This window comes from Bombyx mandarina, chromosome 23, assembly GCF_030267445.1.
Source record: "Bombyx mandarina strain Sakado chromosome 23, ASM3026744v2".
Taxonomy (NCBI): Eukaryota; Metazoa; Arthropoda; class Insecta; order Lepidoptera; family Bombycidae; genus Bombyx; species Bombyx mandarina.
In genome coordinates, this window is record NC_143229.1 from 5,410,172 (window position 1) to 5,436,471 (window position 26,300).

At 39.6% G+C, this 26,300-nt stretch overlaps 2 protein-coding genes across 2 annotated transcripts; both read right to left on the minus strand.

Moving 5' to 3' along the window:
* Window positions 1-19,092: 19,092 nt before the first annotated feature.
* Window positions 19,093-20,884, minus strand: LOC114250760 (uncharacterized). The gene is made up of 3 exons (XM_028184753.2): window positions 20,191-20,884; window positions 19,534-19,863; window positions 19,093-19,273 (listed from the first exon to the last, which is right to left on the minus strand). The coding sequence occupies exons 1-3, from the start codon at window positions 20,826-20,828 to the stop codon at window positions 19,093-19,095; spliced, it is 1,149 nt and encodes a 382-aa protein (XP_028040554.2). The 5' UTR covers window positions 20,829-20,884.
* Window positions 20,885-21,023: 139 nt separating this feature from the next.
* LOC149500127 (uncharacterized) lies at window positions 21,024-22,812 on the minus strand. Its single transcript, XM_089737646.1, has 3 exons — window positions 22,332-22,812; window positions 21,379-21,678; window positions 21,024-21,303 (listed from the first exon to the last, which is right to left on the minus strand). Exons 1-3 carry the CDS (start codon window positions 22,670-22,672, stop codon window positions 21,024-21,026), a joined length of 921 nt encoding a protein of 306 aa, XP_089593772.1. The 5' UTR covers window positions 22,673-22,812.
* Between the last annotated feature and the right edge of the window lie 3,488 nt (window positions 22,813-26,300).

The following is a 26,300-nucleotide window of genomic DNA, read 5'->3' on the forward strand; positions in this document are numbered from 1 at the left end:
TTGGAGCCACGCCCTAATTACTTCTACCACGAATCAATCATGCATACCAGCATGAAGAGTGTTGTCAGTATCTATTTTAATACTATTTATGTAACTTTGTGACCCTACCACATGTCTCAAGGTTGGTAGTACGTATAAAAAACTATTGCTGTATTTTAAAACATAATAAATAAATAAATAAACCGTCGAAATATAAGGACGAGCACAGCGTGAACGCTGATGTCGCAAATTCTCTCGGAAACTGCTGACGATCAAAGGCTTTTAATGGAACTTTTTGCTGAGTAAATTGGCAGTTAAGGAGGACCCGTTGCGTCCATCTAAAATTTTAAAACAGTTTCTTCCCGACATGGCCGTGGGTGTTTTTCACACCTCGAAGCGTTAAGATCGCTTTAAATGTATGAGAAGTATTATGGATTCAGCACATTTGGGCTTGAAACGAGCAGAACGTGCGTCACTTTGATTTTACGAGTCGAGTTTTTAAATCGAAATTTTGTTCGGAGATATTAGGAGAATATCAGAATTAATATTTACATTAACATTTGAGTGACTCGGCGGTTCAGTGGTTAGGTGATTTTTGCGCCGAGGGTCGTTCGATTCGATTCGATCGAGGTTCGATTCTCACGTCGGGCAAAAATTGTGTGATGAACAGGTTTGTTTGCTTTTTGTCTGGGTGTTAATTACCTATATAGGTTTGTATATTTTTAAACATATAAAAGTATGTTTATCAGTCTCTGGTACCCATAACACAGGGACTCTTAAATTGGGGCCGGATGACTATGCTTGATTTGTTGAATATTTTACAAAATTAAATGTTTTATTGTTCAATTAATTTATGACATTGTTGAGAAATATGTTTATTTTTAATGTTGTGTGTGGGAAAGACAAGCTCAAAGTCAGTGACGACAATGGCTATCGCATCCCATAGACATCATGGAGTAAATACCGGTTTTAGACAAAGTCTCGATAGGCAGCGGCTTGGCTCTGCCCATGGCATTGCTGAAGTCCATGGGCGACGGTAACCACTCACCATCAGGTGCGCCGTACGCTCGTCTGCCTACTAGGGCAAAAAAATAATTTCAAAATGTGTATGTAACATTTCAAAGTAACAAATTATATATTTAAATTTTTATTTGGTTCTTATGTATCCAATTTTTTTACTACCATTTTTAGATATAACTTAAAATTTATAAGTAGAATATAATAGATTTGATCTAAGTATTAAAGTAGAAGTTGCGGTTGAAGTCCCAAGATAAAAACAAAACATATTATATTATGCTTTTAAAATTAGGAATTGTAATGCTTTAATGATTTTTCAAACCAGACGGCAGCTAACAATAAATATGTATATACTTCATCATCAGCCTGCGGTAGTCCACTGCTGGACATAGGCCTCCCCCAAAGCTCGCCACTGAACCCGATCTTCGGTTCTACGCATCCAGTTACTGCCAGCTGCCTTGCGCAGGTCGTCGCTCCATCTAGCAAGAGGGCGTATATACTTAAGCATTATTAATAAGAAATAAACTATCGGTATCCACTATCGTCATCATCATCATCTTCAGCCTTTTACCCTTCTGCTAAGCATAGGCTTCCCCTTTTTGTGGAATAATGTTAGATCGCCCGCCATTATCATTCACTAACAACATAAAAAACAAAATGATTTTTGATATCCGATATTATTCCTACATTCTGGTTTATGTTCGCATATATTTCACGTAAGCCGAAAAAAAAAATTGTATCCGCCTGATTTGAATCCTACAATTATTTCATAAATCGTTAAATGTATCCTTTCAACTCATATTATATTTCCATTGCATATTGTTTAGCTGCATTATTTAGGCTCCATATCTATGATTCCTGGAATGTGATTTTTAATTCACACGTCTAAAAACAGACAGCTTCAAAATGGAACATTTCTTCAAAAAACATGTGAAGGTATCCGAAAAAGGTATTTTGTTGAGGATTCGTTAACACGCCGGCGGCATGTCTAAGATCGCAGGAAAAACATTTAACTGCATTCTAGAGGTCTGAAGAAATGTATGTTGCGAGATATTTTGCGAATCTAAATTAGGATGTCCCTAATTTCGCACACGGTTTTCCAAATCTTCCAAACTTTTTGATTAATCTTAGTATATAGTCCTTGTCTCTAAAACTACTTATATATCGTTATTAAGCTAGTAACAAAGATCTGTTATTAAGCGTTAGTGATTTCGATTAACATCAGATTTCTTACTGGTTTTACACTGATAAGCTTAACCTATTATTAATACTAATTTTAAAAATGAACGCATACCGTGTGACATTCACGTTTTTCTTCTTTTAAAATTAGATTGCACCATTAAATTTACAGTTACAAGCTTTCAAACATTTCAAATCGTCACAACACATTAAATTTATAGTTATAAGCTTTCAAAAATTTCAAATCGTCACTCACTCACAGCACTACAAGTTTTGTCCACAGAAAAGACTGTGAAACAATGAAGCTCGGGTAAAGGGGAAATCCGAGGGGAAAGCGGATTTTTTTCTTTGATACAGTAACGATCTTAATGAGATGAATAGGGGACTTAAGAATTTACAGATTTACAGACTTCTGAAATGAAATAAATCTGGAATGGCGTAAGAAGCTTTACAAACAATCACAACGAATAATATATGAATTATATGAATATAAAACGGCATCAACGTTCTAATCTCCTGTACAAATAGTTAATTAAACTAATTTTGCATATACTTTTACCATTACTAAATATATAAAACTATATTAATAAAATTAAATAAAAAATCTTACATGCGTTATGGTCACACTAGTTGACTTGAGCCGCGGTTGCCACTCCAGACATGCCGGGATCTCTAACGAGACGAAACACGTTACGGGAAGTAGTCAGAAAGTGACACGAAATATGTACAACTCGAAACTAATATTCAACTTTTCAGGAAAATTTTTTGAATAAGATTTCAAGCTTTAATTTTAAGTTTAGCTTTACAACGTATTAAATGCTTACACATAGGTACTGCAATCTTTAAATATATACATTTCTTCTGTACATGTGTTTGCCACTGAACTCCTCCTAAACGGCTGGACCGATTTTAATGAAATTTTCTGGATACCTTCAGGTGGATTCGAGAAAGGCTTAGATTTAGAAATCAGCCCCGCAGATGGCGCCGCAGTTGGTATCTAGGTCATTTATCTTTTCTAGAAATAATTTATATGGAAAAACAACGTTCGCCGGACCGGCTAGTATTTTCTATATCTGCTGCATATCTGTATATTTAGACATTGTAAACTCACTTGGTTTGAAGGAAATCATTGATTAAATTGCAATCGGGATTTTGACTACATAGATAGACAGATAACAACAATGGTAAGGTAAGGTAATGAAAAGTCGCAAAATAGATAAATTTGAGATATTGTATTATTAACTCTTTCGAATGTGAAGTCGTTCTGCTAAGTCGTCGTGGCCTAAAGGATAAGACGTCCGGTGCATTCGTATCGAGCGATGCACCGGTGTTCGAATCTCGCTGGCGGGTACCAATTTTTCTAATGAAATACGTACTCAACAAATGTTCACGATTGACTTCCACGGTGAAGGAATAACATCGTGCAGTAAAAATCAAACCCGCAAAATTATAATTTGCGTAATTACTGGTGGTAGGACCTCTTGTGAGTCCGCACGGGTAGGTACCACCGCCCCGCCTATTTCTGCCGTGAAGCAGTAATGCGTTTCGGTTTGAAGGGTGGGGCAGCCGTTGTGACTATACTGAGACCTTAGAACTATATCTCAAGGTGTGTGGCGCATTTACGTTGTAGATGTATATGGGCTCCAGTAACCACTTAACACCAGGTGGGCTGTGAGCTCGTCCACACATCTAAGCAATAAAAAAATAAAAAAAAAAATAAAAAAACTTACCGCATACATTACAAATAGGGTGATTGTATTAGTACTGAGTTCTTGTGATAAGTTCTTACTTATACATTATAGTTACGCACACATTCGTACCGTGACATACTTTTCATTTTTATTTATGGCCTTTGTAGGCAGACGAGCATACGGCCCACCTGATGGTAAGTGGTTACCGTCGCTCACGGACGTCAGCAATGCCAGGGGCAGAGCCAAGCCGCTGCCTACCGTTAAGCACTCTCCGCAAGTCTCGCTTGAAGAAGGACATATCATAGCGCTAACACAACAGAAGAGGGGACGTATATTACTATAATATAATCTACAGGTTACAAAAATATATTATTTACCTTAATTAGAGACTTTTACGTCAAAATGCTTTTGTCGTGATAAGGCATTAAAGAAATTTTCATAACAAATTTAATATTCCTAGAAGTAATACAGAACAACAAATTGTTAGGGTTCACAGTCTCTATCCTTTACAAGTCAATGGCTTTAAATAAAAAAAACAATACAAGTCAGGATCAAACCAAAAAAGTAACAGCCAAACAAATGCGAAGCAACGCTTGGAACGAGAATGTGAGTATGTTGCCGCAACTAACTAAAGCTGCTAAAAACAAAACAGTAGAATTTAAAACCCAAAAACGTGACGGAATTTGGAATTCCAATTTATAAAAACATCCTCGATTCTGTTTGGATGGAGATAAGCTTGGCCGGTATCATAGCAAAAGCTTAAAGACGTAACGACAAGAATGCACCTACCTTGAGACATGAGGTCCACGTCCCAATTGTATTTTAAAATGGGTATTTCTTTGACTTAAAACAATAATTGTAACTAGACATGCTTTAATAAAAACCGACTTCAAATAGAAAAAAAAAGATATTCCAAAACTAATTAATATACATTAAAAACAATAATCATCGAAATCGGTTGGCCTGATGTTGAGTTATTGAGTTATTCATCTATTTGTCGTGCACGTACTTAATGCAAATTTAAGACATATGGTTTTCTCATGGATACCTACTATTATCAGAACTGGACTAAATTGAAATGGAACCAGACGAGAAGCGTCAGCTTTCTAATAAAAAAAATGTGAGCCGTCACGGGATGCCTGGCAGATGTGAAACATCGACATTATTTTGTAAAAGTAATATGCAGAAAAGAACAGATTGTGATAGGAACTAAATATGTAATAATGATAAAATAAAATATTACGAAAAAATAATTTGTTTTCAAGTAAAGCACAGAGAGAATCGCACAGTCGATTGCGCATGGCGACGCGTCGCCACACCGTACACACTACTGCATATAGACTGTATATATATACCATCATATAGCGTTGCGACGTGTCGCCACGGCATGCGTCGCCACGCCAGAAATCGGTTTTACGTGCGGCTATAGATGTTTCACATCGAAAAGAATCATCAAAATCGATTCACCCAGTCAAAAGTTATGAAGTAACAAACATAAAAAAAAACACACTCGAATTGAGAACTTCCTCCTTATTTGAAGTCAGTAAAAAATGAGAAACGCATGCCAGATATATTTTTACAGTGATAGTAAGTCCTTCGAATAATTTTGCCATAATCGCATTAGGAACGCAAAACTAAATACTGCAATAAAAAAGGTATATGAATAAAAACAACCACGGACCGGGCATACAAAATTTGAAAAATACAGTCTGCATTCACTGATGGAAACCGATTTACTGAATTAGAATAATTTGAGAAAGTCACGAAAGCGGACGCTGCGAACCAAATGGTATGTCTTTTTTTTTTCAACTTGCATTAAAACATATTCACACTTTTTGAAATAAACTAAATTGCAGCTTAAAATCAATCGTGTGGTATGCATATATAAAATACTAGTTGAACTTTTAGTGCAATGAAGATAATTCATTAGAAAGATCAAAAAAAACATTTAATTAAACGAACAATACATTTTATCAAGACTATACGTATGTACAATAGCTATACATTTAATTATAGTAATCCAATCCTAAGTATCTTTGTGAAGATCCATTATCTTAAGCCCAGTCGACGGCCAAGCTCAGCATCTGATCACAGCAAATCTAAAACGACCTAAATAATATCGTAATAGGCTTATGAAGATAACAATACATCACGACAGCAGCTGTTCGACAGAATACCAAATTAAATAAGACCTCTCAAACATATGAATATCAATGTGAGTTGCGGGTCGATTTCGTTTAATCACGAAGTGTAGTGATGGATGACTCCAATATTCAAAACAATGCGCGGAACATCAATAAGTTGGTGGTAACGTGATGACCCCAAGCGTACAAGAAATAATGGCAGATTACACGCACCGTTAAGGTTAGGCTCTGGGGCAATCAATTAACACCTTCTTTGGTACAGAGGCTAAAATATCCGATAGTTTCGACATCATAAATTCAATATTATTCTCACATCAATAGTTTTAAATGACAGTGCAATAGATGCTTATGAATTTTATCTTTCGGAATGTGAAATGCTTTTTGGTAAATTCCTGTTACAAATGTTTTATCAGTTATCATTGGCGACTGAGTCTAAAAGTAAAAACGTTTCACAATTAACAGTCATCTATAGTACGAAAACTTCAAATTATTATTTTTATAAATTAAAGTAAATACAAAATTCAGCTTTAAATAAAAAAAATTAAGGAAAAAAATGAACACCGCGGTTTTGAGAGAGAATGTAAATTTTATCTTAATAAATAGGTAATTTCAATTCGAGTTGTCGTTTTTTTATTGTTTATTTGGGAAGTTTTCATGCAGACGGACGAGTGGACGAGCCCAAGGCCCATCTGATATTAAATGGTTACCGGAGCGCATCAACAACGTAAATGCCACCACCCACCTTGAGACACGAGCTCTACGTCCCCGTGTTACGGTACAATGGCCACTACCCCATTCTTCAAATCGAAACGCTTTACAACAGAAATAGGCAGGACGGTAGTACCTACCCGTGCCGGCTTACTAGTCGCCTTACCACCAGTAACTGCCCAAATATTATATTTGTGGATTTGATTTTTATTATACTAGGTTATTCCTTAACCGCGAAAGTTATTCGTGAACATTTGTAAAGAACGTATTTAATTAGAAAAATAGAAACCGACCTGCGAGATTCGAACATCGGTACAGTCTCTTCACTCGATATGGATGCACTGGGTGTATTTTTTTTTCCTACCTAGCTGAGAGCCTTGAGGAGCTATTTCAGCGTAACCTTAACTAGTAGGTGAGCTATCGGGGCTCAAATCTGACGACGTCGCTAACATAAACCCTAGCAAGAGCCATGCTTCGCAGAATCTACCACTGGAACGGAACGCGCCCCACTGAGAAGATCCGGTGAGAAACTCAGTGGGTTGTGTCTGAGGGTTACCTTTGGGCCACAACGATATCAAAACTTGCATGAACAGTAGTTTTAAAAATATATTTTACTAATTCCTTGGTCACTACAAGCGCTCGAAAATTAATACCTACGCTTGTACTACTGCTAGTAGTACGCTACAGCTGCCTACTACCAGAAAACTAAATACTTTTAATAAGAAACTTCACCTTAAAAATACAAATTTCTCTTATATGGAATACAGTATGAATTTACACTATATTACGAAACCATTCTCGAAGGTAAGCCGTCTAAATATTTATATGTTATATACATTTTGATGGCTTGGCTATATTCATATATGTACCACAACATTTAAGGAAAACAATAATGTGTTCGCTTGCCGAGCTAAGCATAACTATTTATTATTTCAGCTACTTCATATTTAGCGAGCAATTTATTTTATATAGCAAAAGGAAGTAATGAAACTGCATGGTCCATTATACCATTGATACCACTCATTAGTCGACTTTTTTTTTTTATTGCTTTGATGGGTGGACGAACTCACAGCCCACCTGGTGTAAAGTGGTTACTGGAGCCCATAGACATCTACAACGTAAATGCGCCACCCACCTTGAGATATAAGTTCTAAGGTCTCAAGTATAGTTACAACGGCTGCCCCACCCTTCAAACCGAAACGCATTACTGCTTCACGGCAGAAATAGGCAGGGTGGTGGTACCCACCCGCGCGGCCTCACAAGAGGTCCTACCACCAGTAATTACGCAAATTATAATTTTGCGGGTTTGATTTTTATTACACGATGTTATTCCTTCACCGTGGAAGTCAATTGTGAACATTTGTTGAGTACGTATTTCATTAGAAAAATTGGTATCCGCCTGCGGGATTTGAACACCGGTGCATCGCTTCAACACGAATGCACCGGACGTCTTATCCTTTAGGCCACGACGACTTCTAGATAAATTTATATTTTTGAAGTCAAAAATATTCTGCAACACTCCATATATTCCGCTCTATATTTTATAGACAGTAAGGCTAGATCTTGCAGTATCTAGTTACAAGACTATAAGATGTGAATTGTATTTCTCTAAGTCTCGTACTGTTAATATATTTTTATGTTGTATGTAGTACTAAATAGATCAAGATGAAGAAAAACGGAACACGAGTTTTTGATCGATCTTATTATCGAAATATTTTTTCTAGTTAACCCTGGTAAAAAGAATCCTGATTCCCTCAAGCGGAAACCGTCTAAGACTTGGAATCGACCCGAATCTTTACGTTTTATGTCAGCAATATATTACTGTCTTCACTGACAGAGCCGCATTCTTGATAATGTGGCGGGATTTCTTAAATATCGCTTTAATTACGAGCGATATCGATCGCTATTCGTTTCACCATACCTTTATCTTGTAAGCCTCGTTTGTTCGAAACTATTGAAAAATTTTAAGCATTAACATAACGCCGGCTTCTAACTTTAACGGGCTTTCTAGTTGAATTTCAAATATGTGGTATAAAATTGTTTGTTCGACTATTCTACTATGAGAACTTCAATATTGAACGCCCGTAACGTACAAAATGGTTATGTTAATAAGAAATTCGGTGTCCGATGAAGTATTTTAATAGTAACATAACGGAGAAAATAAGAGTGAACACGAAATTCCATTCTAAAATCCCTTTTACAGGTTTACGTGTAAGAATACAAAATATGGAGTAGGTATTTAAGTCTAATAACAAATTTCAATGCTATTATTGACCAAATTATATGCCCTATTTGCCTAATTACAGCTAATACAGCCAGTGCAGAAAAGTATATACCATCTTGCCCATTTCTGCCGCGTAGCACTAATACGTTCCAAGTGGAAGGTTTAAAGCCGTTATACAATGCAATTAACACACTGTCTTCATATCTCAAGTTGGACGGCAGCGTCCACGTTGGGATATTCGTGAATGACTTAACTAGGTACTTCAGGTGAGGCCGTATACTCCAGGATTTATTAGTACAGTGAGAAATAATATAGTGGAGCCGCAAGTTGGTGATAAATACCCATCATTTACTACTATCAATCCGCCTTATCCACTTCGAGTTATACAACTGTCAATGGCCTCCGGTAACCGGCTCATTACCGATCCGTGAGTTCATCCACTTTAGCAATAAAACAATAGCAGCAACTAAGCCTCATTGGTGAGTCATACTCAGTAAAGCGTTAAGTTCTCTCAACACAAAAAGCAATTCCCGCAAATAAAGCAATGTCCTCAAACTCAAATAACTCAATATCCCGCACTCTATATCTTCATTTAATTGAAACGACTAGTCTACAAATTGGCGACTATCAATGCATAAATCAATCGAGTCGAAGCGAATCATTACTATCTGTTGTACGCCGACGATCCGGTATATATTGTGAGTCAATGCATTTAACTGACACAAGTCTAAAAACGCAAAGAAATAACGAAAGAAAATAGTTATGATATCCAATATAATCCACGAGTTTTCAAACGTTATTGAGTTCCATTGAAGCAAATCGCAAAACCTTTTCGTGGTAATTTGAATACAATTGAAAAATAGATTTACTTTTATCGAATTAGAATTACTGGTTGAATGATAAAAAAAATATTCTAAATAGTTCCGCTAAATAATTTGTTTATTTCCTAAGAAATTAAACAACTAATGTGTGTAGTAGTGTTTATATTGTATTTTTTTTACATTAATTTTCTCATGTATCGATCATAATTTATTATTTGTTTCTGATATAATTCTTAGAAGTATATAATTGCTTGTTTGCTTGTATTGAATAGGCTCCGAAACTACTGAACCGATTTAAAAAAATCTTTCATTGTTTGGAAGCTACACTATTCCCGAGTGACATAGGTTATAATATTTTTTAAAAAAAATTAGGGTTCCTTACTAAAACTCCAATAATGTAACCCAAGGCGTAAAAATACGAGTATTCTTTACATCGCGTGCCCTGCGAAAACTATTGATGTTAATATAAAATAATGTACTACGACTTTATAGAACACACTATTATTTACAAAAAGTGTCACAACAGCATATGTCTAACTATTATAGTCATGCCGCAGTGAGTGTTCTTTTATTTAAAAAATAAAACAACGACAAATATCATTGAAAATTTTGTTGACCCGAGCGGAGCCGGAGCGGGCTGCTAGCTAATGATAAAATCAATTAACTTTGAAAATTGTTGTACAATTCTTGGAACGACACGTAAAATTATGACTTCGACCTCGTGTCAAGATCTACAGCGAAATAGTATCGTGATGCTTAAGTTCTTTGATAACTACTTAACCGTTAGCGTAAGGGCAATAAAGTACTAATTGAAAAGCTCAATAGATACATTAATTTAAACTTCGAAACAAAAATGTTCGAATCGCTTCAACTCGGAGTTAAATAGTTATCTTGTTTACCACAACTGGATTGTGCATCACGGATCCTTTGAAACATAGCGAAATGCCTTTGATACAAAGCGTTACGCTCACATTAAACACACAGTACGTTACGTGTTAAAAGAAACATGGGGAAATGCCCCAAGGTACTGACTGGACTAGCCTGCCTCCACAACTGTACAAGTACATAACATTCCGTGTTCATAGAATTGTGTGGAATAGATGTGATTTGAGGTCTGTTTTCGTATCTATATGAAGGTTTCTCTTGAAGTAATAAGACTTAACCTAAAAAAAATATGTCAAGGTGCCAATAAATTATAACGAAATCACATGACTGGGCGAAACTAATGTTAAGTATTCACAACAAATATCCCCCTAATTTTATTCATTTTTTGGGCCTGTAATGATTCGATATTTATATTTATCCTACTGAGAAGCTTTGTTGGACGGGTAAAATATATTTGTATTGCTTTATTGTTTAAATGGGTGAATGAGTACACGGTCAAATTGATACTAAATGACTATCGAATCCTAAAGATATCATCGCGAATTCCATCACCAATTTTGATACAAGAGTTCGAAGTCTTAATTATACTGTCTAACGCCTGTATTACCGTTTAAGCCGGAACGCATGAACTCTTTGCGGCAGTAATAGGCAGGATCGGCAGGCGGGGTATTTCTTTTTTTTTTTTTTTTTTTTTTTTTTTTTTTTTTTTTTTTTTTTTTTTTTTTTTTTTTTTTTTTTTTTTTTTTTTTTTCCTATGCTGATAGCCTTGAGAGGCTATTTCAGCTTCACCCTAACGTTAGTAGGTGAGCTCGCGGGGCTCAACCGGAGAGTTGCTAACACTGACCCTAGCAAGAGCAGTGCTTCGCAGAATCTACCACCGGATCGGAAACGCGACCCACTGAGAAGATCCGGCGAGAAACTCAGTGGGCTGTGTCTATGGGTTAGTTCGCTCGTCGAGCCCTTCGTCGCAAGCGACGGGTTCGACGAGGACGGTGACCGGTGCTTGTGGTGCCTAAAAGCACCGTTAATGGATCAGGAGGATCCGTAATGACGTGCTTTGGGCGACGTCGACGGTTTACCATTCGGTCTACTGGGTCGGGTATGTAATTTCCAGCGGCTACGATGAGAGGGTTCTCATGTCGTGCCGCCTTCTCAAAATGGCGCAGCGATGCCGACTGTAGATACTTACTAAAAGAGTCGAGCTCCAGGTCGTCGTGGAGATCCACATTCCTAAGGAACCAAGGCGCTCCGACGGCTATCCTGCAGAATCGTGATTGAATAACCTGAAGGGATTTCAAGTTGGTGCGGGCTGCGTGAGCGAACACTACGCTTGCATACGTCATGACGGGGCGTATACAAGTTTTGTAGAGAGTTACCTTATTGCGGAGGGACAGTTTGCTTCGACTACAAAGCATTCGATAGAGTCGTCCTAGAATAAACGCGGCGCGGTCGCGTACCGTTTTTATATGGGGACGGAATGTCATCCCTCTGTCGAGGGTGACGCCTAGATATTTGACCTTCGAGACCCACGGAATGGGCTGGCCAAAGAGAGTGATGGGACTAACGGAGGAGGTGTTTGCGCGCCTACTACGGAGTGGGATGCTCGAAGTGATCTTCGGAGGGCGACCCCTTTTGAAGAGCACCGCTGCGCTTTTCGTGGGGTTGATGTCTATTCGCCACTTCCGGAACCACTGTCCCATGGTGGCTACTGCGATCTGGAGTCGCCGATGAAGCAGCGACATCTTCCTACACGAGTAGTAGATAGCCGTGTCATCGGCGAGGAGCGCTAGATGGGTCTCCGGAGACCGGGGTATATCATTGATATACAAACTAAATAATAACGGGGAGAGCGCGGAGCCTTGCGGGACTCCGGCGGTCAGTTGACGGGGACGAGAACGAGTTCCCTCTACTCGATATCGAAACGAACGGTTCGACAAGAAGTCTCGTATGATGAGCACGAGTCTGTCTGGCACTCCCATGTTGTACAGTTTATAAATTAAACCGTTGTGCCAGACTTTGTCGAACGCCTTCGCGATGTCGAAGAAGAGGGCGCCGGTCGGGATTTGTTTACGCCTATTTAGTCCTATCAGAATGTGCTCCGTGAGGCGGTGCACTTGTTGTACGCACGAGTGTTTAGAGCGGAATCCGAACTGTTCGTCAATGAGAATTTTGTTCGCGGTAACAAAATCCCAGAGGCGTTTCCTAAGGAGCCGTTCGTATATTTTTCCTATCGTCGAGAGGAGACTAATCGGACGGTAACTAGAAGTTTCGTTTGTCGGTTTGCCCGGCTTATGTATACCGATAACGTCCGCTTCTTTCCACACCGCGGGAAAGATGCAGTGCGTCATAGCGGCATTTAAAATTGTAGCCAACATTGCTATCAGTTGGACTGGCAAAAATTTTAGCGCGCGGTTGTGGATGCCGTCGGAGCCGGGTGCCTTCCTAGGTTGGAGGTTGTGGATCGCGTCTCTAACTTCGTCAGTGGTAATGGGGGGTAACGCGTCCGAGGGCGGCAGGGAAGCTCTGCGCTCGACCTCCCTGTCGACTAACTCGGTGTGTTCGGGGTCCGCGTGTTGAGTGCTGGTGGTGCACTGCTCTTGCAGTGCATCGGCCAGCAGCTCAGCCTTGTCATCGTCATCGAATGCCGGTGGTTGGCCTGAAGGGCGTATGAGGGGAGGCATAGTAGCGGTAGTTTCGGATTTGAGAGTCCTAGCTAGTCGCCAGTATGCTTGGTGGGAGGGCGCGAGTTGTTCTAGATAACTATGCCAATTATCGTTACGCGCGTCGCTTAAGCGGGAGTGGACTTCGCGTTGTAGACGACGCATCCGAATCCGGTTTGAATGCGTGGGAAGACGATCGTAGGCCCGGATTGCCGCGTTCCTAACTCTTAAGAGATTCCTAAGATCGGGGGACAGTCTGATGCGGTGGAAGCTGTCCTCCACATCGACTTCTTTTGAAGATCTAATGATCGCGGAAGAGATGTGATCGGTAATGATGTTTATGGATTCGACGGTGTCCTCGGGGGATGGATTCGAATCCGGGCCGCAAGGGAGGATTGGCGGAGCGGCGTCGGCTAGGCACGTGCCCAGCTTATTCCAATCCACCATGGTCCTCGTAACAGTGACTGGGTTGTGAGGGCGACCGAGCTGCATAACGACAGGTCGGTGGTCTGAGTCGAGCTCTGACATTGCTTCGATGGAACGCAAGCGCAGAGTTACGTTCCTAAGCAATGCCAGGTCTATAGTGCTCGGACGGAGCGCGATGTTATACGGATAACATGTTGGAGTTGGGGGACCGACTATTTCAAAGGTGAGGTCGTCTATAAACGCGTCGAGACGCCTACCGTTGACGTTTGTACGATGGCAGTTCCACCTAGTGTGGTGGCAATTTAGATCGCCTGCCAGGATGACAGAGTCTCCCATGCCGAACAGTGACTCGATGTCACTGCTCAGAAGGGGCTTGTCCGGGGGGAGATAAACGGATGCGATGACGATCGGCTGGTGTCCCGTCAGCGAGATACGGCACACTGACGCCTCGATATGTAAGAGCGAGGGAGTATCGAGAGGGACAACGTGCAGGGCCCGTCTATAGTAAATGGCAGTCCCGCCTTTGGAGGCGGTGAGTCTGTCATTCCTAACCATGACGTAGTTCGCGACTTTCGGGTCGCGACGCGAGGGCTTCAGACAGGTTTCCTGCACTAATAGAATATCTACAAGATTATCGCGGAGGAATTCAAAAATTTGATCGCGTTGCCACGCGAGTCCGTTAGCATTATAGAATGCTAACGTAAGGGAATACGGTTTTTCTCTACCTTTTTGCGCCATTGATTATCGGTAAAGATTTTATAACGTACGCGACACGGACTCGTAGACGTCCATGTGATCGAAAGCGGCCGCGAGCCGCTGTTCGGGGGTTACCGACCTACGTATCGCGTCTGCGAACGATCGCAGACGGTCGAAGTTGACTGCGGTGACGAAGTCACGCACGAGCGCGAAGTCGTTGACGGCAGAGGGTTGCGGGGGACGGAACGCGGGCGCGGGGCGAGGTGCGAGCAGGGGCTGGGGCGCGGGGCGTGTCACGAGCGGGGGCGGGGGTGCGGTTTCCGTTCCCGCCTTCGTATACGGCAGCGGTTTTTTCCACGCCGACACCGTGGGAACTGCAGCCGGCACGAAGGCGGGTTTCGGCACTGAAGGCGCCGAAGTCTTTGGGCCGACGGTTCGGGGGGCTGGGTGGGTCGGACGTTTTCGCGGAGCCCTAGGACATCCACGGTAGTTCGCGGGGTGCCCTTGCTTAAGGCATAGGACACAGCTTGGAGGTTCGGTCGCGGTTTCCCTAACACGCGAGCAATCTAGTGTGGCGTGGTCGCCGAGGCACTTTACGCAGCGGGGGCGCGCGTGGCAATTACGAGCCGAGTGGCCGTAAAGCTGGCATCTGTAGCACTGCCCGGGAGTGCCACGTCTATGGGGGGCTTCAATTGAGATCCCGGATAGGCCGCAAATTGTCGTGAGACCTGCGATCTTCTTTTTGGCCTCCGGGGTGGGTTCTAGCGCTACTAGAATCATGTTGTAGGGCTGTTTGGACCGCCCACTGTACATCCGGTGCACACTAACTAGCGGGAGGGACTGAGCGGTCAGATCCTCCTTAATGTACTCGATATCTAGCTCTTTTGGGACTCCGCGTATTACTACGCGGAGCTCGCGGTCCTCCTGAAGAGCATAGGTGTGAAAACCTATGTTCTCCTTTCGGAGGTATGAAGAGAGGGCCCTATGGTCGCCCGGCGTTGCGACCTTTATCTGAATCCCATGCGCGACGTTACGCGCATGGGTATAATTAATTTTATTTGCCTGAAGGGCCTGGGAAACGCGGTTCCACGCAGTTTTTTCCTGGAGAATCAGCGGGGGCGGGGCAGCTACTTTAGGAGCGGGCGCGGGTTTGGGACGCGGCGGTGGGGTTACACGGCGAGCGGAGTCCGACTCCGGTGTCACGACTACCTGCGGGCGGGAGGCGGTCGCGGATTTAGTCTGCTTCGTCGTGGAGCTCCGGGACTCCATGGCGCGAGTACGCTTTTTACCGCGCGTTACGGTTTGGAACCCATCCGAAGTTCCAGGCTGAGGGCTTGACGCGGATTCGAAATCCATCTCCGATTCGGTATCGGAGCCTGAACTCGAAACGATCGAGGTCGCGACGGACGAAACGCGCGATGACGTAGTCGACGCGGGCGCGGGGGTGGGGGTAGCGTTAGGCGCTTCGTGAGTCGCTACGTCGGAACGTGCGCTCGAACTTGACGCGGCGGCGGGGGGCGCGCGGCGTGCCTCCGAGGCACGTTTGAAGTACGCGGCGACGGACGCGGGGGGGGAGGGATTGCCACGGGCGGCCCTAAACTCTAGGTACTCGGCCCTAATTGACGGGTACCTATCCCGGAGGAACCCGACAATATCACTAGCACAATCTTCTTCCATTTTTCGGTCTTCTTGCCCGGGGGGGGCGGCCCCGGGACTTTTGTTGAACTCGCCGAAAGGCGAGGCCCCGGATAGGATTTGTAACCCCCCTGTGCTGCAGGACAGCAAGGAGCAGGGGGGGGGAATGCCTATGCCGTGAAAACGGCAATCGGCGGGGAAAAGGAAAGGAACCCGCTCGGGCTGTATAGTGCTACAGCAGGCAGAATCGCGAGCGGGGGTCTAGTCTTGAAAAAGACTGTTGTTTTGGGAAGGGTTAGGAAATCGCTAGCCTGTGAGTGCCACAGGAAGCCTGAACGTAGCGATTGGTTTTGCCTTGAAAAAGGCAGTTGGTAAGGGTGGGTTCGCGGTTACAAAACTTTAGCGCACAAAAATGGACTCCGAGACGCAAATCGCAAGCGACCAACGGATCGGCACGTCCGCACTACCGAATTGTACGCACGATGTATTCACGGTCACTACACTGTCGAGCACAACTGTGAGTTCAGAGACGCAGCTCGCAAGCGGGCCACGGATCGGAAAGCACGTCCGCGCACGACCGAGTCGTGAGCGAGAATGCAGGCGGGGTACCTACCCGTGCGGGCTTACAACACGTCGCTTGAGCCGCAACGAGTGGCTGGTTACGAATTATCACAGTATTACGATACGATGATAGAATTCACTTTCTGATGTATGCACTTACTTCTTTATCGTTCTAGCTCTCATATTCTTTGGTTGCACTGCCCACAGTAATACCATACACGGCAAAGGAAACACTGTTATTATAAAATCTAGTAAGGGCGAGAAATCATCGCTTTGAATTCGAGATGTGGTTATTGTGGTTTTTATATAGTTCGACTGTTTTTTTAAAACAGGATTACTGCTATAATTACAGAACGTTCGGTAAAGTGTACTTACTATATCTAACAAACTGTTTACATATTAGTAAAATTGTTTTGTAAATTTTGTTTTTGTGTAAAGTGCCCGAGAATAATTGTTTTTATTGCTTTAGAAAGCAGACGACCATGTAGTCAACAACATGATTGGTGGTTACCCTCGCTTACGGAGAGCATAAGTGCAAGCCGCCATTATTGCCAGAGGACTCATTTGAAACTTTACTTGAAGAGCGTTGATAAAATCACGCACCAGATAAATGAGTGATTTTCTTGAGTTTTTAACGGGGTTTACATAGGAAAATGAATTTAACACCCGCCAGGTGTTATTTAGCACCGATGTCTTTAAATATATGTTTTTTTATTGCTTAGATGAGTGGACGAGCTCACAGCCCACCTGGTGTTAAGTGGTTACTGGAGCCCATAGACATCTACAACGTAAATGCGCCACCCATCTTGAGATATAAGTTCTAAGGTCTCAATTATAGTTACAACGGCTGCCCCACCCTTCAAACCGAAACGCATTACTGCTTCACGGCAGAAATAGGCAGGGTGGTGGTACCTACCCGTGCGGACTCACAAGAGGTCCTACCGCCAGTTAAGTATGTATACTCTTTGCACCGTAAATATCGTCGTCACAATACTGTGGTGATATCTTAAGCAAAAAATCTTTATTTTTGTAGCGAGCTGTAAGTTCTCGACATTTTGGCAAGAATCCAAGCCTATGGAAGCTCGTGCCAGGTAAAAAGCTAGTTTTCATAACACTTTGAAATCAATTTGGAAGTTTTAAATGCAGAGCTGATTTTAATATCGTACAATGAAAGTGTGTTTATTGTTTTGCTGTGTAACTTAGTACGTATTTCGATATGTTTAGCTATCATAAAAAAATACTGTTTTTTTTTCGATAAATAAAATAAAAGTTGATAAGCAAAAAACAATAACAATAAAGGTTTGTCTGTATTACTTTCGAATGAGCAGACAAGCTCATTGCTCACAATATGAATGTGCTTCTTTAAATGAGTTTCCAATCGAGTGATGAGCGACTACTCACCATTAATTGGGCTGTTTGCTCATCTGCATTCAAAAGTAATTGTTCAACTTGTGAATATAATAGAGAAAAGTTTACTAAAATTTAAAATATGATAATAAGCTAGTATCATAGGGTATTTTGTAAAAGATAACATTTAAAAAGCAACCACGTTGTAGACTAACGTTGGACGCATCGAGTATCCCTCGAGGATTCGACCTAAAGAAAGGAAATTGCCAGCCATCCGAGATTTTCCATATTTTAAACTATTGCATTGCCTTTATCGCGGGCTTTGAGCGCGGCGACCGAATCAAGAAATTCCATAACTAAAATAAAACCTAACACCCCCCCCCCCCGGCTTCCATGTAGCTCACGTTCAACGCATTAAGTGTTAAGGGTTAAGGGTAAAAAACGTTTTTTTCCGGCAAAACTAAAAGTCCTATGGAAATAAGTTAAAATAAAAAATACTGTAGCACCTTGAATTCAACTTCAACTAAAAAACCATCAATATAAGTGATTCGAGTTTATGATAAAAAAATCACTTTTAATATTTACTTTGATTTTTAATCCGTCCGACCTACCTACCGTCCACCTACCTACCGTGTTTTTAGGTATTTATTTCCGTATCGCCTAAAAATGTTTACATCTTCAAATTGCATACAAAATACCTTTATTTCATAACCGCGATTCATTTAACTGTAAAATCGAACTGCGATACATCTCCACGATTCTGGTTCAACGGCTTAGCGTTTTCAAATACTCGTGCCCACGGGTTTCCACCAGATGGAATCCTTCAAAGGGGAACATCCACGACCGTGAAATTCAATTAGATTACGGATAGAGACGCTTAACTCGAAGGCTTGCCAATTCTGAAACGCAACGTTTTCTTAAAGGTTAAAGCTCATTTACTCTGAAAAATATTTCTAAGAATCGTTTAAATATTCCACTTTCCGCACTTGCGAACTTTTATAAAGGTAAATGGGAATAAATAATTTTATAATTATTTATTTAAATTATTTATATAAAAAAATGTGGACACGATAATATTTGAAATTAATATACATATACAATAGCCAATTAGTGATATAGCTACAAAAAGTCATAAATAGATGTTATGCTGTCATAGTTACAAAGATCACTGTCACAGTATTTCCACCAGTAATTGTACAGTGGAGACTTAGCACAACCTCTCCAAATATAGCCTTGACTTCTAATTGATTTCACAACACATATTTCGTCTTCGCCGCATATTTCTCTGGGTAATAAACCTCTGAAATATTGTAAATATTAAAAGAGTTCGTAAATGTTCGGTGTATCTGTATTCAATTTTCCTCAATAAATTATCTATTAGAATAAAACATTTTAAGTACTTCGTTGCCGCAGTCAATGTCTACTGCCTTTTGGCCTACGCCATTCTGATAATTGTCTGTGTTTCATTCATATATTGTTAGACTTAAATATGCCTAATTGTGAATATAACCGAATAATTAATTTCTATTTTTTAAACGAAAATAAGTGTAAAATACCTACACGTTACCTTCCAAGCAATTTGCGCTATCGAGCATATCTCCTCTTTCGGTGGTCACGTTAACTTCACATCTCAAGCAAGACATATCTTTAAAAACCGATTTTCTAAATCGTATCGTACGTGAGAGCTCAACAACATTATCGACCCAATCGCGCTTGCTGGAGAAAATATATGGCATTTCAGAAATGGATATGTAGTTACAAAGATTGCAGGAACAGACATAGGTGCTAATATTGTAATTCACATTGAAACATCCACGATCGATAATTCCAAATGGAGTGTGCATTGAATAACACAAATCGTCTTCACGTTCGCATAAAATAGAAGGCACACTGAAACATAAAATTGTTCTTTAAAAACGACAGTACGTTTATTATATTTTAAATAAACTATTAAAATTATAAATTAGCAAAAATTTTTGGAATGCGGCGCTTACTCTATATTGTTTCAAGAAATGTTCAATTAAAAATATGTAATGAATGAATTGTAATCGGAATCTAAAATAGAGAGGCAAATATAAATATTTATGATGCAAAAAAACCTGCTCTGTTATTCTAAACGGAACTATCATTACCTTTTTTAACCCGGTTAGACTTCAATAACTGGGTTTTAATGAAATTACTTGCTTTTTGAAAGTAAGTAAGTATTTATTTACTCACAGTTTATTCTTGGGGTCACTACAATCTTTTGCCATTATATTATCACATGCGATACACGATCGACGTCGATGTGCAAATCTTTCTAATTGCGTTTCATACAACAAGTTACAATTTGTATTATTCTCAGCACGATTCGTTAGTTGCTCAGCTAGAGATGAAGTTTTGTGATACATTAAATCGCGTGATAAATGTATCTGATAATTTATTGTAGTAGCATCATTGACTTTTCTTCTTTTTGTAACTTTATTATATGCTTCATCAACTTTACCAGCAATTTTAGTGTTATATGTTGTAGCCTCAGAAGATTTCTCAACATTAATATTTTCATCTTCATTTTCATCATCATGATTTAGAGTTTGTGTTTGTACCTCCGAGAGTGTATCTAATTTTTCAAATGATCTATCTATTATTGAAGTAGTTTCGTGTAAATCGTCAAAAATCCTTTTAACATTTTCCACTAAGAAAGCTACTAGATTACTGCTTTCGTTATCTTTATGAGATTTTACACCATCATAATGTTCTGATTCTTCAGCATGTATTCTAAACGACGGTAAATATTTATTGTTATTCTGTGACTTCCCTGTACTTGTTCGGAATGCGAAAATAGTTAAAACAATGCTAATCCCACTTATTTTCATGCTAGTACTACATGATAAGATTTATTTATGTTTTTAAAACAAGTTGTTGCCAACAGCGATGTGTGTATGACACGTAAGAATTTCTAAGCAATCTACAAGAAAGGCAAACGTCATTTTGTAAAATATACTAAATAGTATTTATTCCGTATAGTTTTATATTTTTCTACATTAAATTTATTAATAATAGTTATTACATTAAAATATTTCTAGAACAATGAAATAAATAAAAATTAGATTAGAAGTGCCTACGGAAGACGAAAATTGGCTTGATATCCTTGTCATCTGTAAAGTTTTCAGATAGGGATTATGTCGTTTGATATTATGAAATGGTATTTTATTACAATTTGATTCATCACAAAATTTATAAAACTTGTTGTAGACGGGTTCACTTATACATCCTCTTGACACAAAATCTGTTTGCTCGTCGATGTTGATAAAACAGTATTGACCACGAGCACAAACCTTAGACTTGGTTCTAAAAATATTTACGTGTTTATTTAATTATCCGTTATAAATTCAAATTTACCAATAACACTGCTAGGAGACTGACCTTAGACCACTTTTACAGATATTATCTAAAAAGTTATTCACCCCTTTAGTTTCGCAAACCTTACACATAAGGCTTACCGACATCAGAGGCTTCTTAAGGCGCTCGTTATCATATTCCCAATCGCTAAGTTTCGTATATTCGTAATAGGCGGGGTCGTACGAAGGCTTATCGTTACATAAAGGACATTTGCATACAAACGTTCTATTTAGCGATCCAGGTAATACACATCCCCTTTTTATGTATAAAGGGTGAAGTTCGATATAGCACTTTTCGGCATCCAAACATTTTTGTGTCGAAACCCTTAAAAAAATGTATTAAAGGAATAAAACACCAAATTGTCAAGTAAAATCTAATTTTGGAAGAAATTAATCTAGTATAAAAAATAATTATTACGCTAAAACATTAAAATTGCGTTCAATTGGAGCAAAGTGGAATAATCGTTTCGGTACAGTCACTATTTTCAGAGATAATTTTATTATCTATACTAATATATAAATCTGTAGTGGTTTTTACGGATGTTCCGTTACAACTACTGAACCATGCATCCGATTGATTTGAAACTTGGTATCCATCTAGAAAATACATGTACTTAATGGATAGGCTAATATTTATATGAGTGTTGGACTCCCTACACTAGTTGCGGAGGCGTTAATGATGTGAATCTTTGTGGGGGTAAGAAATAATAATGTTAATTTTAAATGCCCAGCGAAGCGGCGGGGGGTACAGCTAGTTAGCTTATAAATAACGTATATTATTTAATATACATCTAGTGACCAGTGACTAAAGTTGAGTACACAACTGCAGATTCAACATTGTGTGTACCAAATTCATTTCTTCAGAAAAAAAAAATTATTTGTTAGACACTGATTGTTAGCTTGGTGGTATCAAAACAAACAATGAAAACAAGACTAGGGCTTTGTATTAAGAAAAAGTTAATTAACATATTTACTTACCCTGATCCCTTATAACAATTCTCATCTGTAGCGGAAATCCCGTCCGCATAGCACGACAAACATTCCAAGCCTTCGTTACTCGTATTCGCCGCATCCCTTGATTTTCTTTGCAGAGCCTCCTGGGATCCATCTAGGGATTTTTCTTTTTTCCCTTTATGTAATTTAAAATTCTCATCAAAAGCTTTGTTGAGTTCATCATCGGTAAACTTTTTGTTGTATTCTCTTATGTTTGTTGTTGTATATTTTGTTTCAGAATACTCACAAATTTCCCTGTTTTGTTTTGATATATTAAAGTTTATTGTAAAGCTTTGAATATGAATGAATAAAATGACAAAAAACATTATTCCAAACAAAGTAACAACTGGTACGTGTCATTTTGTAACGAGTCAAAGAGAATTTAATCGAGATGTTTTCAGCAGAGACTTTAAAATTTTATATAACTACCCCATTTTAAATCTCTTTGGTAAGCTGTTATGTTTGAAATTGGTTCTGACTGGTTCTGAAAAACAGAAAAACATTAAAAACTGGTATTGAATTAAATAAATTATTGGTACGTATGTTAAATCCTTATATGTTTTGTGATAATAGTAGGTAGAAGAGGTAGTTTGGAAATAAAACTTTATTAGAAATTATAAAAACTTTTGGGTCTTAACTTGAAATGAAAAACTCTGCGATGGACTTAAAAAAAACTCAAGCCTAATACACTTTAAGAAAACAAATAAAACTCTAGTAAATGGATACCCTTCTTTAACATAAAGTAATCTAAAATTATACCAAGAAAATTACACGTTGTAGGTTCGGTACAATAAAACAATAAACAGTAGGAAGACTATTAAGGAAATTACTAAATTCTCTCCTCCACGGCGTTGAGCGTTAACACTTGAATTTCGTGTGCGCTTTGAAATAACTGAAATTAAGAAATTAATCTTGGAAAGTCGCTCGTGCGCTGAACGTAATAGTTCCATAAAGTTATGAAGTGAAATAAGATTAGTAAAATTCAAATATGCTTAAACCAAAACTACACTAATCTTTTTTTTAAATATACATAATACGGGTAAACATAGATACACCATCCATCATATAAACACGTCACTTCGGATCCTCCCGGTTCATTATCGCTATCTAGTATCGGTTTTAGGCATTCAAAGCACCGGTCACCGTTCTCGTCAAACCCGTCAATTCCGACGAAGGGGTCGTCGTAAAAATTTACTCACAGAACCAGCACATTGAATTTCACGCCAGTAGGTCGCAATTCCGATTCGGTGGTAGGTAGCGACGCACTGCTCTTGCTAGGGTTAGTGTTAGCAAAGTCGCCAGACTGAGCCCCGTGACCTCGTCTACACGTTGGTGTAGCTTGAATAACCCATTGAGGTTACTAAAATATCACCCAGACTCATACCATGAGTTTTGTTTGACAGTGAAAATAAAGGTAACTCTAATTAATTCTTATCAACACTTATAACACTAATTATAAACTTTCCTTTTAAGAATAATTCAATCTCCTTTTATATTTTCTTATAATCGTAGTGATCAAACATGAAAAAACATTGTATCTTAATTTGCATGATTACTAATAATTAATACTGTGACGGTTGCAGGAGCTCACGGTCCTGGCGTAGAGTGGTTACTGTAGTCCATAGAGATAATAACACGAGACGCACCTTAAGACTTGAGGTCTTTTTTTTCCAAAGGAGAAAATCGCCACATACGAGAGTTGAACCTCACTAAAAACTAAAACCGCTCACATTTGGCGCCCTACCCCGGACCGGGCCGGAGCCCAGTCGGAGCTGTTGAGACGGCGGGACAGGGTGTACGCAGAGCATATTATATCCATCCCGCTGAAGATTTGAGGTCTATACCACATTTGTATAATTCATAGATCTTTCAGCCCCCACGCAGCTTAGCGACTGGTACATGTAAATATTTCAGTAAAATATTATTAATTCACAAATTGTTATATTGTGGCTTTCAATTCTATAAAATTATGTTTTACAGGCATTGATTGAAAGCGATAGGTTGTGATGAATGGGCTGTAATCTTGACTTGCACTCTGTAAGCCTGCACCAAGGATACTTGATAACACCTCCACGGGATATTGAAGTGTCGAAGATTAATGCCTACAGAATGCCGAGAAGGTGTTTTACGATCGAATAAATTGTAAACATTAAGGGATATCGTGGAATTTGCTTAGTAACACTAGGTAATTACATATTTTCAACAAAAAAAAGTTTCAGTTATGCTATCATCACTACAAGAGTATAGGATATCTTATTTACACTTCAACATGGGTAATTTTCAATTGGGTAAAGAACGTTGAGTTAAATCAAATAGTGTGACAATCTAAATATAGGAAGCTCTTTTTATTTTACTGTCATAGGTAGCTTACAAACAACTAGATACCACACACCAAAAGTAAATTTGTCATCATATAATTTAAGGATAAGAATGCAAGATTACATACCTGTTTAAGGATTTGAATATTATGATGGTTTCGCCTATTTAACATCAATCACCTCTTAAGGAATTGTAGAATTTGCAAATCAGCTCTAGAATCACAGAAATACAGCCAATAAATTCTTGTAGTAAACATTTTTTTTTTTCTTTTTTTAAAAAGAAAAATCATTCTCATTTCATTTGAAATTCATTATTTATTCGTCAACGTTGCGTCCAGCGCATGCATGGATATTCTATAACTCAATGCAATAATGTTTCATACAAATCTCCTAAACGAGCGATAGGTGCAAGCTGTGGAATGAATGATGTTTCATGTAATTCGTGCGAGCTTCGCCTACAGCCATTGCGCTTAGTGATGCCCTTTGAAAATTTTGATTGTCGATGATTTATGGTAAGTCGATAAAATTGGAGAGAACCAAACCGGATTCACATGTTTTGTTTTGCTTTGCAATGCTTTAATTGCTATTCTACATTTCTGTATACTTTTTGGGTCGTACAGCATACTGTGTACACAATATTTCTAATGAAATACGTATTTAACAGATATGTAGATTACAGATATTCACGATTGGCTTCCACGATGAAGGAATAACATGGTGTAATAAAAATCAAACCCGCAAAATTATAATTTGTGAAATTGCTGGTGATAGGACCTCTTGTGAGTCCGCACGGGTACGTACCACCTCCCTGCCTATTTCTGCCGTGAAGCAGTTATACGTTTCGGTTTAAAGGGTGGGGCAGCCGTCGTAACTATACTTGTCTGTGGGCTCCGGTAACTGTTTAACACCAGGTGGGCTGTGAGCTCATTCTCCCTGTATGCAATAAAAAAAAAACACTACCTACTTGGGATCAACATTAAGTAAATGCAACGCATTTGTAGGTTCTGCATCGTTTCAAGGCTCGGCTATTCTAACACTCACTCTAACCGGCGCCATCTAGGCGGGCTTCGGATAGCCTGCCGACTGAGAGGGCTGGTGGTCGTGGCGCCGACGACCGCCGGTCTGGCGTCCCGTGGGGGAGGTTGATGGGAGAGATGTGCTCCGCACTAAACGCTTCACTTCCCCCCTTTGCCTTTTAATTAGTTCTATCTCATATGCGAGGTTTGGACGTTGGTTGTTGAACGACAGGAGGCTTTAGTCAGTTCGACCCTGTCATGCCCCGCCTTCCATCCAGGGCGGAAGTCCGGCGATCTCCTCCTGAACAAAAAAAAAAAAGGTTAGTCTAATGCATTCAAGAAAGTCAGGCTCATCAAAGTCATCATCCACCTTTTTTTGTAGATTGGCTTCGATCATCGAAGAACATTACTGTAGTCAGTCCAATTAATATATAAAATAGGCCGCATTGGAATTAGAAACTGCAATTTTCTAACAAATCACTTTGGAGTATTAGGATAACTTTACATAATAAATAGATCAGTTTAGTTTTAAATACACGTTACGATTCAACACGAGATTGTTTAAAATGAACTACCATTCAGAAACGATTAAGCTGAACGTAATTTCGTTAGATCGAGAT